Source organism: Drosophila biarmipes, chromosome X, assembly GCF_025231255.1.
Source record: "Drosophila biarmipes strain raj3 chromosome X, RU_DBia_V1.1, whole genome shotgun sequence".
Lineage (NCBI taxonomy): Eukaryota > Metazoa > Arthropoda > Insecta > Diptera > Drosophilidae > Drosophila > Drosophila biarmipes.
Genome location: NC_066611.1, coordinates 8,752,537 through 8,767,607, shown reverse-complemented (window position 1 = coordinate 8,767,607; position 15,071 = coordinate 8,752,537). Strand labels below are relative to the sequence as shown.

At 41.5% G+C, this 15,071-nt stretch overlaps 2 protein-coding genes across 7 annotated transcripts in view; one reads left to right on the top strand and one right to left on the bottom strand.

Moving 5' to 3' along the window:
* The window catches only part of LOC108025906 (flotillin-2), a 102,317-nt gene that overhangs the window by 52,756 nt on the left and 34,490 nt on the right, over positions 1 to 15,071 (bottom strand). The window lies entirely within an intron of this gene.
* Positions 2,475 to 10,208, top strand: LOC108025956 (glucose dehydrogenase [FAD, quinone]). Its single transcript, XM_044093560.2, has 4 exons — positions 2,475 to 2,842; positions 6,760 to 7,652; positions 7,756 to 7,792; positions 8,299 to 10,208. Exons 2-4 carry the CDS (start codon positions 6,784 to 6,786, stop codon positions 10,021 to 10,023), a joined length of 2,631 nt encoding a protein of 876 aa, XP_043949495.2. The 5' UTR covers positions 2,475 to 2,842; positions 6,760 to 6,783; the 3' UTR covers positions 10,024 to 10,208.

Below are 15,071 nucleotides of genomic sequence, written 5' to 3'. Positions count from 1 at the left end.
CATAAATCTGAGCCACCTGCCCACCTGGCTAGATTCCATGGCCATGTGCAGCGGCGGGGCCCAGCTTTAAGGCCGATTCCAATCCCAAACCCAAACCCAATCCCAATTCCAATTCCAGCGCTCTCAAGTGCAACGCATAAATATTTATGCTGCGAAGCAATGACCGTCCAAAATTTTGCAGCCATCTGAACGAAAATGAAAGTTGCCCGTAACCGGGGGCTTCTCGGCCCCCGCAGATGCCCCGCCACCAGCCACTGCCCCAGCTGCTCCATTTCAAACCTCTCCACTTGCCCCCACCCAAGGGGACACTGAGAGAAAACCTAGCTTGATTAAATTTACATACATAAGTTTAATACTTTTTGTAGTAGGGTATAGAAATGTTTGAAAAATTAACTTAAATTCAGTAATCCTTCAAATAAAAAATATGAATAATTAAATTCTAGTATAATATATTATAACATTAACCGCAATCTATAAATTAAAATTTTTTTTTTTTAAATTCTGTGCCTAAAATGATTTTAAAGAATATTGACTAAGTTATATTTTTTAAAATGTTTTGATCCTGTTTTTAAAAACATCACACATTACGACTGCATTATCTCTCTACAAACCTTAAATAAATACCTAATTATGTGAAATTTTAACCAATTTTTCCCAGTGCAATGTCAAGCTCAACGTCGGCTTTTCAGCTTAACTTTTGGCCTGGTTGTCGGAAGCCGGCAACACGCAGAAATATATTTGCGATCACAGCGGAACACCGAGCGGTCTCATTCGCCTCCTTCCCCTTCGCATTAATTTTGGTCTCCTTCCCTGCTTTTTGCATGCGCAGAGTTCAATGGGGGGCAATTGCACCTGATGGTGCTGAGATGGCTGAGGTCGCGGGGTTCACAGAGTGGTTCAACTCTTTGACTCGCCTAATGAATGGAGCGAATGTGAATGGATTTATTTCGAGTAGGTTGTGGTTTTTCCGGTGGCGGGATTGTCGGGGGACGGCAAAAACATAAATAAGATAAACTGCAAGATGCTTGAATAATTTACTAATTTATTAGAGGTTTTTAGGTACATCATAAATTGGTTCAATAATTTAAATTTAATTGATTTTGATCAGATTGATAATTTATTAAAAATGTTTGTGAAAAAAAAAATAATAATTATGTAAATATTTAAATACTACTAAATGCATTTTTTACAATTAACCAAAAACTGGCAAACATAAATCTAATAAATTTCAAAAAAAAAAACAAAGATTTAAAATTTTGTAGGCCCAAAAAATTAATCTCCCAAAAAAACATCGATTCGATCATTTTATTTGACCCCCTTAGATTGTTGACATTATCGCAATACTCCGATTTATGCCCAGCCACGAGTATCGAGCACTTTTACCCTTCGATTGCATCGATTGCCAAATGGATTGGAGTACGGGCAAACAAACCGGAAATCTCCATCGCGCGGCCGATCTTTATGGCCTTGTTGCTATTGGCCCCTGTTAAACGCTCAACTTTTGGATTGGGAATCATGAATAATAAAACGGTAAGTCGATTGCCAGACTTGTAAATCGCTGGCGATGATCGCTGCGAGCAATTTTGGCTCAGCCAAAGAAAGCCTCCAAACCTGCTGCACTGCCTCTCTCTCTCCCCCCATGACTGGCCATCTCTTTCCGAAAAGCTCTTGCATTCGCGCCGTGGTAACAAACGTTGAATGGAGCACGTAGCTCAATGACAAGACCCGAAGACCACCGAAGCCCCGAGAAATGGAAACGAAATCGAAAGTGCAGTAACATGGTAAGACACTGGAATAATATTTAAAAAAAATATATATAAAAAATTTCTTAAAAAATTAAAATGGTTTAAAAAACCACATTTTATAAACTTTATAATTTCATTTTAAAAATAGTAATAATTTTATTAATTGTAAGTTGCTAAATTAGTAAATTAATTGGTAATCAAAATATTTTAGAACCACTATAACATATTTACAAATTTTCAATAAAACATAACAATTATTCCCTATAATATATTAAAAAAAAAATATTCAAAAAAAAAATAAATAAATATATTAAATATTTTAACAAAAAAAGAATGACAATAATAAAAGCAAGATGAGCCACGTCGTAGCTCCTGCATGTATGCTACATTTTCATGTAGGCTACTGCTATGTACAAAGTCTTGAACTTGGCAGTTTAAAACGTATTCAATTTGTTTGTAAATTTTCTTCCGGTGTAATGATTTTGTAAGCTAGGCTTACGGATATTTCTCCCTCTTTTTCCACTCTCTCTGTGGGCTCGAAGCTTGGACTTTTGTTTGTGTTTCGATTTGGACTCCACGGACTTTGTTGTAATCATTGTTGGCGGTGCGAGTGAAAAGCTTTCGAAGGCCGTCCGGAAAGCTGCTTCTTCATCATCTTGGCCGTCTTCGTCCAATGTGGCCAAAAGCCAACCGAAAAGCGTATTGCTCATTGAACAAGACGAGCTCGTGGCGTGCGTTTCGCAGTGAGCGGCGAAGATATACCAAATATATATCTTAGGCATCGGGAGTGAAACGAAAACGCCGTTGACAATTATCACTTGAAGAAATTACAGTGCAATCAATCGTACTTTGTCCCTTATTTTTTTGTTGTTAATTTTTTTTCTTGCATTTTCTGTTGCCGTTGCGAGATGAAAGACGGCAACAGCAGTCATGGTAATCGTGAGTGAGACAAAGGAAAGTGGCAGGCAGTCGCGTTCAGTTTGAAGCCGCCACACCGCAAAAAATAAAAATTATACAAAACAAATAATAATAACAACTGTACAACAACAGCTACTGGAACCAGAGCAGGGGCCAAAAAACAACCACAAAAACCAGAGGCAAGTGTAGATAAATAAACATCCCTGGGATTGTTCACCAAAATTGATAATGCTTCTTAAGTTTGTATTGAACATAATCAAATATTTTTGCACTTTAAAAATATTTTATTTTTTTTTGTTCTAAAGGAAAAGCTTTAATAGATATGGGAAAAAGAAAACACTCTTACATTTTAATTACTTAGAACATACAAATTATTTACTGAGCATATATGTTTTGCTTTTCAATATTCTTAGTGCAATGTTTTTTTATTTTACCTAAATCATACTAAATGCACAAATTAAATAACTGATCAACTTTTACAACCCGAGTAAATACTGCATAATAAACGCAGAAATAACCATTAACTCGTACATTAACACCTATTTGCATTCATACAACACAATGTACACACTTGCGGTCATTTTCACTTTTATTTTATGTAACCACTTCAAATTTCGAGAGGGCGCCAATCGAAATATTCGAAATAAAGGAGGCGAAGACGGTGGGCCAGATATTCTTATGCAAGACTCCTCCCGGCCACGCCCCGCGGCCAAGTTTGTTTATTTGCCTGCGGTCTATTCACACTTTCTACCGCCGATTCGGTGGCATTACTCCACCGACCGATGCGGCGCTCCGCCGCCTCACACCTCTGTGCGAATTATTATCAATTTGTGCACGTCGGGGCCATAAAGAGGCAATCTTGGAACGCGTGTATCGCCACTGGCACTGCATATGCATACGAGCAGGGCAATTAAAAGCGCCAAGCAGGCCGGCAAGAAAGCGCTGCCACATATAGCCAAATGCTATATAACCAAATGGTTCGGATGGTCAAGTGGGCGAAAAAGCGGGGGCAGTCGTAGCGAACGGGGGATACCCTGGGGGATATCACGAAGGCAGCTAAATGTTACCTCACTTGCAAAGGAATATGTGTTCTTGAGCAGCAAAGTTATATTTTTAAGGTAAAAATCCTTGTGTTTACATTTTAAATGATTTTTTAAATTTACATTTCAATTTTAAAATTTTCTTAAATATATTTTAAGATTTTTGCAAATCAATTTTAATTCGAGCATGAAGAAGTATAATAGAATTTATAATGAACTCAAAGGTAAAATGAAATATATATAATAAATCCAGAAATTTATCAGCTAAAGATGCAGAAATCAAGGAAATAAATGATCATATTTCAAAAAATTGGAATACATTTCAAATAAATGGAAGGAAAGTATCATAAAAATTCTTGGGAGACATAAATTTGTTGATACTTGTTAAGTGAAAGACAAAATACGTAGCTTGCAATTCACTCAATTTTTTTGATGGTAATTAAATACGCCTTTCGTGGCCTAAAGCCCCCAATAAACCGCAGACTTCAAAAAGGCAAAAGTAGTAATTATTTAATTTTCAGCTGTCACCCGGCCACTGCAAGTGCAGCACACGTAGTACGGAAATGCGCCACGATTTTCCTATTGTTTTCTGCTTTTTTTGTGGGTTTTCTGTGTGCTTTTGCTAGCCAAGTTGAGCTTCTTTAATGTGTCACGGTACCATGACTCAGCCGATTGTCGAGAAAGCGTTCGGCTGAAGTAAAGTAGCTGAAATTACTTACCACTTTCGGACTGGATTTATGTGCGATGCGACCCACAAAGGGCAGGGCAGGCAGAAGAAACAAACGAGCCAGCGGAGATCCGTGAAACTGTCATCAATTATGGGGCATAAAGTCTGGTCATAATTAAAAGCTGTCAAATCATAATTGACAGGCTGTTGAGGCTCAACAAGAGATAAAAAAGCGAAAAAAAAAACTGAGCCAGAAACTGCGGCCAGTTGCTAACAATGTGTGAATTGCATAATGACGAGCGAACCAACGAAATAAATGGATGAATCGGCATCAGTGTGATGTAAAAATGCCCGAGAAAACCTGGCCCAGTATTGCGTCAAGCATAGAAAAAAAAGAGTATCTCGAGGGTTTTCCTTTGTCACTCCGCCCAAGGGCGTTGCATAAATTAGCGGCCAGTGTTGCGTCTGCCTTTAACGGGGATTTGAGTGAATGAATTTTTCGGATTTCGGACTTAATTTCTGCAGCTGGCGCTGATGATGTTTGTTTTTCAAAATTTTATTTCAGTTTTTTTTTTTTTGGTTAGTTACATGGCAACCGTCGAGCCGTTCAAATCGCTGAAGCGAAATTGCCTGGCAAAAATAGTTATATACACACATATCTCAATTAAGTTAACAGCATTTTGCGCGGCTAAAAATAGACAAGTATTTTCGGTGCGGGTTATTAATCGAGAGCAGTTCCAGTTACTTTTATTTTCCAGTGTTGTGACAGAGGTAGCCCCGAAAAGATGTTAAAACAAAAAATAAGACAACTCAAAAAAAAGGGAAAAATAAAATAAATATTACATACAAAGTGATTACATGAAATGCGAGTACCGTATGTAGGAAGCCCGATGTCGCTTGGCTTTCACTGCGATCGCCTCGAATCGAGAGCGCGGGGGAAAAACTGGAAAAACCACAGGGGAAACAACAACAGGAGCTGGACGGCAATTAAGCCCCAATGCTGCCGATGGACAAACAAAATAACGAAATTGCATTTTACAAGCCAAGACATTGAGACATTCGAGACTCTCAAGAGACAACGGTCGAGGATTTTTTTTCTGCCATTGCTTTTTCCGCCTGCCAAACGGCATTGAACTTGAAAAACTAGCCAGCGAGCGAAGGAAAATATAAAGAAATATTCACGGCTGCGCAGAGACAAAATAATATACATGTATAGATGGGAAAGAGAAATAAATGGCCGGCTAATGATATGCAGCTGACATCATTTGAATATTTATACTCTTTTAATTCAATTTCTATGCGATTTGATAACGTTTTTATTTTCGTCGTTTTTCGCTGCTTGCGAAAAGTGTAAACAAGTTCGTTGCCTAAGTCTTTTGTTTGGCCGCGCGTGTGGCAGCGCCATCTGTTGGCCAACGATTGCCAAACTGCAGGCTCTCGGATATCTATATCTATCTATCTATCATGTGTATCGCCTATGGCGGCTTCCGCCAGACAATAATGCTTGCATGTTGCTGATTTTCGAGCCAGTTTTTCGTACGTTTCTGTGTGCCAAGTCATGCAACAATGGCAAACGTGTTAACAAGAAACCGCGGAGAGCCACTACAATGCTCAGCAGTTGCCCATCATCCATAAATGGATGAGATGATAGCGCCGCTCCCACGCTCGATTGTCGTTATCTGGAAGTGGTCGAGAGCCGGTTGCCCCATCAATGGACTGGGCTGGGGAACAGTGAAATAATGATCTATGGGTCGTAAATGCGATCGTTTAAATTGATGCGGTTTCGAGTTTCATTCGACAATCAATCAGCTTTGGTCGATTTATGTATGGAATTTGGGTTGCGGTCTATTGAATATTTAAAATTTCCTTTTGTATGGAGTACATATTACGCAATACGCAATGGACCAGAAAAGTAGCGTTACGAAAGTGTAAAAATAACAAATTAATATTTTAATTAAAATATATCTAATAAACTAACTTTAGTTTACAAACTAAGTAATGCATTGGCACAAAAAAAGGAATAGTTAAAATGATTATTGAACTGATTATACATATTGAAATTAAAATGTAAAAAACATTTGAATAGTTCAGTACAAAATATTATAAATTGCATGCATTAAATTGAAAATATTCAAATCAGGGAGAAAATATAAGAAATGGTGTTAGTCATATTTAATTTAAATTATTTTACACCATTGAGTAATCATACATGTTGATTTAGTTATATTTTTTCCATATTTATAGAAAATAAATACCGCGTTATTTTTGGTTATTTGGTCAATTAAAATATTATTTTATTATTGATCAATTAAAATATTTAACTTAATATTCCAAGTTACAGCATTCCCTTATATATATTTAATATCATGTATTCCCTTCTCCATTTCAGTTCTGTTCATATTTCTGTCAAAATATGGGCCAAGAGATATCGCAACAGCAAAATCAGCCACACCAACAACACCAGCAGCACCAGCAACAAACACCCCACCACAAGCGACAGCCGCAGCGAAAGAGCTTCAGCGGCATTGGCAACACCAACCAGCCGATCTACACGCCCACCAGCCACCTGTCCACCAGCTCCTCCTCCACCAACGACTACAGCACCCCAAACTCGAGCGGAAACAACAACCAGAACTACCGATTGCGTCACAAGTACAATTTGAGCAAACAGACCTACGAGAGGAGCAAAATTCCGGGCAGTGCAGCGGGCACCAGTCAATCGGACACGGACTCGCACTACGCCAAGCTAAACCTCCAGCGGAGCAGTTCGCAGAGCTCCGACAGCGGGATCTACAACTCGTCGTGCCACTGCAGCTCCATATCCTCCATTTCGGCGGTCAGCAGCAGTGCCAGCAGCAGCCGCAGCAGCAGCAGCTCCAGCCGCGGCTGTCCCAGCTCCCTGGTGTCCAGCAAGTCGAACCGATCGCTGGACAAGCAGAAGCACTACCTGAGCCACCACCTGTACATCAAGTCCTACCTGGACATCTTGGAGGAGGACGAGCGGGCACGGGCGCACTTCAAATCCGCTCGTCCAGGTGGCATTCGCAACTACACACCCAAGATCTTGGCCAGCGGCGAGTCGAGTCTGTCGGGGAGCTCCGGCGCCCACACCAACACCACCGCCTCCTCAGCCGGCCTCTCATCCAGTGCTCCGGCCCATTGTTACGCTCCGGGCAAGAGGTCATCGACGTCGGTAGGAGGAGTGGGATCAGGAGCAGGAGTAGGAGCAGGAGTAGGGGCAGCAGGCGCAACCGGAACGGGCAAACACTGCCAGGAGGATCCGTGGATTTGACAATTACTGAAACATGGCGTTTGGCACAATGACGTCTTTGCTTGGCATGATCCCGCTGCTGGCGATCGGCATGAATTTCTATCGCTATCAAAGCGTCGATCCCGAGAACAAGGTCCAGGAGCCAACCGTTGTAAGTCTCAGCCGTCAAATACTACCAAAATTCAATAACAATAATATCAAATGACACTGATCTTCAGTCTGCCATCTTGATAATCACAATCATTAGCTTGACGGCACGTTGCCTCAACCTAACTTCCCTATCACCATCATTATTTATGATAATGTTCAGTCTGCATTTACATTTCGGTAGCACTAATGCCCTCCGTTAATCACCCAAAATGCATTGTATTCGTTTCAAATATATCATTATCATTTGTTTAAACATCCATTCCTACAACATTAACACTTTCTGGTAGCTCTAACTCATTATAATGAATGATAAATATGATAAATATAACTCCTGTTATATAACCCTTGCAGGGTTCATAAACAAACTAATAATATACTATTATTAGACATTGGATCATATGCAAAAGCGACTTGGAATGTTCGGAATAATATCTTGAATATAAACTGATGTCTAATAAGTATATAAGGTTAAACCCACAAATACTAAACCCTATCCCCATTTTCCAGATACGTCGTCAGTATGATTTCGTGGTGATTGGCGGCGGATCCGCTGGCGCCGTGGTGGCCAATCGCCTGAGCGAGGTGCGCAACTGGACGGTGCTCCTGCTGGAGGCCGGCGGCGATGAGACGGAGATCTCGGACGTGCCAGCCCTGGCGGGCTATCTGCAGCTGACGGAGCTGGACTGGAAGTACCAGACGACGCCCTCGTCCACCCGCCAGTACTGCCAGGCGATGAAGGGCGATCGCTGCTTCTGGCCGAGGGGAAAAGTCCTCGGCGGCAGTTCCGTTCTCAACGCCATGGTCTATGTGCGCGGCTCCAAGAACGACTACAACCACTGGGCCTCGTTGGGCAATCCGGGCTGGGACTACGACAACATGCTCAAGTACTTCCTAAAGTCGGAGGACGTTCGCAATCCGTACTTGGCCAAGACGCCGTACCACGAGACCGGCGGCTATCTGACGGTCCAGGAGGCGCCCTGGCGAACGCCCCTCTCGATAGCCTTCCTGCAGGCGGGCATGGAGATGGGCTACGAGAACCGGGACATCAATGGCGCCCAGCAGACGGGCTTCATGCTGACGCAGAGCACCATTCGCCGGGGCGCCAGGTGCTCCACGGGCAAGGCCTTCATCCGCCCGGTGCGCCAGCGGCCGAACTTCGATGTCCTGCTCCATGCGGAGGCCACCAGGATCCTGTTCGACAAGGAGAAGCGGGCCATTGGGGTGGAGTACATGCGGGGTGGGCGCAAGAACCTGGTCTTCGTGCGGCGGGAGGTGATAGCGAGTGCCGGAGCCCTGAATACCCCCAAGTTACTGATGCTCTCGGGCATTGGACCAGCCGAGCATCTGCAGGAGCACAACATCCCCGTGATATCCGACCTGCCCGTGGGCAACAACATGCAGGATCACGTGGGTCTGGGTGGACTCACCTTCGTGGTGGATGCCCCGCTGACCGTCACCCGCAACAGGTTCCAAACCATCCCGGTGTCCATGGAGTACATACTGCGCGAACGCGGTCCCATGACATTCTCGGGCGTGGAGGGTGTGGCCTTCCTGAACACCAAGTACCAGGATCCCTCGGTGGACTGGCCGGACGTGCAGTTCCATTTCTGCCCCAGCTCGATTAACTCCGATGGCGGCGAGCAGATTCGCAAGATACTGAATCTGCGCGACGGCTTCTACAACACGGTGTACAAGCCACTGCAGCACAGTGAGACCTGGTCGATACTGCCCCTGCTGCTGCGACCCAAGAGCACCGGTTGGGTGCGCCTTAACTCGAGGAACCCGCAGCAGCAGCCCAAGATCATACCGAACTACTTTGCCCACCAGGAGGACATCGATGTGCTGGTCGAGGGCATCAAGTTGGCCATCAATGTCTCGAACACCCAGGCATTCCAGCGATTCGGCTCGCGGCTGCACAACATCCCGCTGCCGGGCTGCCGGCACCTGCCCTTCCAGTCGAACGAGTACTGGGCCTGCTGCATCAAGGAGTTCACCTTCACCATCTACCATCCAGCCGGCACCTGTCGCATGGGTCCCAGCTGGGATGTCACGGCCGTCGTGGATCCCCGCCTCCGGGTCTACGGGGTGTCCGGCGTCCGGGTGGTGGACGCCAGCATTATGCCCACGATCGTCAACGGGAATCCCAATGCCCCGGTCATCGCCATCGGCGAAAAGGCCTCCGACCTGATCAAGGAGGACTGGGGCGCCAGGCGGGCGAGTTCTCCGTCTTAGCTTAGAATTTCTATCGCTAATTTATGTTTCAACTAGTCAAATGTGGATTAACTGATGTAATAGTATCGCTATGTGTTTTTGTTTCACCGATTTCCTCGTTTCGTTTGTCGCTAAATTTACTCTTAGTTATTCTGTTAAGTTAGGTGTACGAATTCCCACAAACAGTTTTTTTTTTCGTTATATTATCAAGCATTTTATTAAATATTTATGTATTTATGAAACAATTTTCAAGGTGTTTTATTGCGTTTATGTGATTATATATATAATTGATGTGCAGGAAAAAAATCTGTTTTTAAAAGAAAAAAATTGTTGAGTCGTTTTTCCTTGAAGTTGTTACTTAAAATAACTTTTTAAAGCCCACTTAAAATAATATGTTGTTTTACATGTCGGCTACTTGATTTCATGTCAATTACATTTTATTTACATGTTAACCCCTTTTTACACAAAGGATTCTGAAATTTATATGTAATTTTACATGATAATTGGGCCTTATTTCACTCTTTATAAACGGAATTGGCAGCAGAATAATAAAGTTAAATATAAAATAAAGTGCATAAAATAGGGTTTCAAAAACGTTTTGGTCTATTAAAACAAAAGGAAAAAATAATTTATTAAATAAAATAAAGATTAATACATTTAGCAAGTACACAAACCCCTGTTGAGAGTTAGCCTGGACGGGAACCGCGGAGAAAGTGAAGTCACGAAATGCATAATTTCAATTTAATTTTCGATTTGCCTTAAGTGCTGGGCGTTATTTTGGGCCCGCCCCTTTTGGCCAGCTTTCTGGGCTGCCCACTCTTCCGCCTTGCCAGAGCCAAATGTCAAAAACTGCCAGTACTATCAAAAATTCCCCCGCAAAGGCCCCTTGAAGAGAGCATAAACTCTGCATTTATGATATGCTGATGGTTTCCGTGTTCCCCCGCCCGCCTACTTTGTTTTTTGTTCGGCCCGTGGGCGTGGCCTGGCAGTCAGGCTTCCGTGTTGCGATCCACAAAAAACGGTTTCGCTTTCCAGCGTTCAAGTGTGCCAAGGTTATCCAAAATTTGTGTTGACCACACGGCACTCGGCACGTTTTATTTCGTAGGTGTCAGTTGAAAGTTTGGGCAATGGCCTGTCGACAATTATCGGCTGCCAGCGAAAAGCCGGACAATTGCGAATTTCGCATGCCACTTCCAGAGAAGCCGCCTCCCCCACGACCCCACCCCTGAGATAGTATTCCAAAAACAATAATAATAGCAAAGACACACAGCGAGAAGAAAGAAGCCGAGTCTATAAACCACCCAAGGCGGTGCCCAGACTTCTTATATAAGGCCCTTTTGGGGGTCTGCCATGCCGCATACAGTGGGAAATAACTAATAAATGAATGCAAACAAAGCCCGGGCAAATATTTGATTTGATTTTAACGAAACGACAAGTCATAGCGACCGCATGCGAATGGAAAGTGTTATGCCAAAGATGTGGCGACGAGCAGCGGGCCGGGGAGTCGGGATGATGACACACTATATTGTATCGGGGGCAGCCAAGATGGGGCGACGTGAGGTGAATCTCCGTGTCTGTGGTCAGTGAAACGGTGCGTCGGTCACACAGAAATTGGGTCATTAAACCGCCGAGAGTTCGGTCGAAGAGGCCCCTTGAAAATGAGCCGGTGGATGAGGTAAGCTAGGAAATGCACATAATGTGGGGGCGGGGACTTAAGGTGGATGGGAGTGCGGTTTCAGTAGGAGATTAAATTGGAAAAATATTTTTAAAAATATTTCATTACCCTCTGTAGATGGGTACTTATCATATTTATACAATTTAAATTTTACATTAATAAATATTATATAGAAATAGATATTTTAAAATTATTAAAAGGTGTTTTAGAATAATCGATAGATATTTAACAACAATCGATTTATGTCTTAGAACTATCGATACATTTCAGAATTCTCATTCATATTTTAGAATTATCGATCGATGTTGCAGTCTTATCTATAGATAGTTTAGAATTATCGATCGATGTTGCAGAGTTATCTATCGATATTCTAGAATTATCAAGGATAAGTGAAAGTGAGTAGGTTATTCGAATGACATAAATGAATAGTTTGATTAAATATGCCTCACCTAATACCAAGATCGCTCACAATTAAATCAAAGCTGAGGTGTGGCTTATAATATTTCCTAGTATTTTTAAAATGAATCTTATGATTTTTAGTTAAAATAATTGACCAAACATAACTCCAACTGGATATCGACCCACAAAAACTCAAAAAAGTGAATCATTTGCGAAACTCATTGGCAATCACGCAGTGTATCTCATCAGTGCGTGTATGCATTGAATCGAAATTAATCATAATACATGTCAAGAGGGATTTGCATTCGGTTGAATACCTTTCTGCCCCTTCCCTCAACAGCTCCCTCTCCATGGGCGCCCTCTCCCACATCGTAATCATCATCCTCCTTAGCCACAGAGTGCAAACAGAGATACGTGATGTCGAACACACGCGACAAATCGCACAAGCAAACAGATCCAAGACTGGTTGGGATTTTTTCAGATTTTTGGTTTTTGTTTTGGTTTCTTGGGCGGGAAGAGGCTTGGGGGGCTGCAGGAGGGATTGAATAATCTCTGTTTAATTTCGGTCAATTATGCCGTGCCTCAGTCGGCCGTCCAAGTTGCAATTGCAACGAAGCCAACCCAAAACCAAAAGCAAACCAAACCGAAAAAACCATGCCGATCCGAGCCCGAAATCGTTCAAGGCATATAATTTCAATTGCAAACTGGATAGGGGAGTGATGAAGGGAGGGCGTTGGGGGGAGCATGGAGGAGCATTGTCAAAAAAATATCAGGCCCGCCGCTTATGTCATAGATGGGGCAAGGTGTTGGGTGCCGCGCCTCACGTAGGCAATCAAAATCCAAATCAAAGCCACAATATCCGAGCGGCTAACGAGCTCTAATCCGAAGTTAAAGCCACTTGTTGCCCTTTTAATTCGAGCTCTTACTCGGCGGAGAGCCTTTCGCCAGATGGTGCACTTAAAATGCACACCCCCTCTTGGCATCCGAGAAAAAACAGATCAAATTGACTTTAAGGAGGTTTTAGCCCAAGCGAAAGTTTCGAGATACCCTTGAAAAGGGTATACCTTTCGATGGGATCACAATGCACTATTAACATTTCATTAAAAATGTCTCATTATGAAAAAATGTAACGTACTAGAAAAAAAATACAATTGTTTTTTGTATTTAAGAATTATCGATTGATGTTTTAAAATTATCGATCAATGTTTTGAAATTATCGATTGAGGTTTTGGAATTATCAATCGATAATTAGGATTATGAAAAGATATTTTAGAACTATTGAAATGAAATGTTTGTTTTTAGTTAAATTAATTTTCGACTCCTTGATAAATATTTTAATGAAGTATCTTAAAAATTACACAAATTTTTTGGTTTAAACAAGAAAACTATTCAAAAATATTTACAAATTTCCTATTACATTCTTAGGATATATAATTGATTCTTTTGATCCCAACTTCGCAAGGGCATTCGAGGGTTGCCCTGCAAAAGGTAGCCTTTCTTCTATGAGTTGCATTTTTTCGAGGGCGTTGCTATTTAAAATCGCCACGTTCCCTTTTCGGCCAGCTTATTCCAATGGCTCCTCCTCCTGGCCCTAGGCCCCTCTTTATGTATAATGTACACACGGATCCCTCTTCCCTGAGCTCTAATTGCACTTTAACACCCAGCACACAAAAACGGCGAGCCGAGAAACGAAGCGAAATGGGAAAGAGAAGGCAGTGAAATATTTCAACAGCTTACCTAAATCATGTTGTTGCTCTTTACCGTAGCTGTGCTGTTTTTTTGAGCTTTTTTGGCTCATGATTACATAAATTATACCCGTTGACAAAACACAGCCAGCCAGGTTGTGCCAGCCAATTGCCAAAGAGATTTCTCGCGGGCGAGGCAAAAACAAAACCAAACACACAGATTTTTCTCAGCCATGTTTATGGGTTAATAACTTCATTTGACCATTTTTCGCCCGGCACTTTTGGCCTGGCACTTTTCTGCTGAGTTTGGCATTCCAGGAATGCGGTCATTCAGGCGGAGAGAACCTCCGGCCGCACAAGATCTCCCAAGGAATGGATAAATCCTTCGAAATGGGGCTTAATGAGCGGAAGTCTCTAACCACATTTCTAAACCTCATTAGTTGAATGGTTATTATTACTAAAGTAGTCATGAGGAAGTCATTTTTTTAGGACTCCGCTTAGTGCTAACAAATTTTATTAAAATATTAATAACAACTCACTTTGTTTTGTAATATAATTTTTGAAGATCATTTGCTGTTCTAAATTATATCAATTTCTGATTCATATTGGAAATTAAACTTTATTTTTTAAAAATTATTTTTACTATTTTATTAAAAATGAAATCTTTTTAGGTGGTATAAATTCAAAATAGATTCTAAAGTCATATTAAAGAAAGAAAAAGAAAGTGAAATGGGCCTCTGGAGTCTTAAGGGTTAAGGTTTCCCTGACTTATGAAAAAATCAGTCAGCTAGTAGAAATTGAAGCATAAACTTAGCATAACGATTATTAATTTAGTCTTTTCCACTTTTTTTTTTTATTTTTTGTAATCAATTAATAAATATTTTTTAGTATCCATTCTCAAAACTCAAATTTTTCCTTCAAAACTTCAGGTTATCAATCACATTTGAAATAGGTAACCCATATAATTCGGTCGTTTAGACCCAATTACCAACCCACTTCTCTCCCTCCTTTTCCCTGAGATTTGACCTTCTGCTTTTGTTGGCTTAATGACCGCATCTTCGTCTTCATACCGTTATCAGAGCTTCGAACTTGTTGGCCATCCAACTTGTTCGATGTGCCAATAACACTAGTTTACAGCCAATATTTGTTTAGGTTTTAATCAATTTTAAACTATTTAATCAAATAAACATATAAGAGTTACATTAACAATATTATTTATTCAAAAAAAACTGAACGTTGTGAAAAAGCAGGTATTTGTTTTTCTAAAATATTTATTTGTTTTTATCGATAATTCCCAAAACGTAAAAATA

What these genes read in the sequence shown, in the direction of transcription:
- LOC108025956 (XM_044093560.2), top strand. Translation starts at nt 6,784, where the DNA reads ATGGGCCAAGAGATATCGCAACAGCAAAATCAGCCACACCAACAACAC. An exon ending in AAACACTGCCAGGAGGATCC is followed by an intron (nt 7,653 to 7,755) that starts GTGGATTTGACA and finishes TCGCTATCAAAG; the next exon opens with CGTCGATCCCGAGAACAAGG. An exon ending in AGGTCCAGGAGCCAACCGTT is followed by an intron (nt 7,793 to 8,298) that starts GTAAGTCTCAGC and finishes CCCATTTTCCAG; the next exon opens with ATACGTCGTCAGTATGATTT.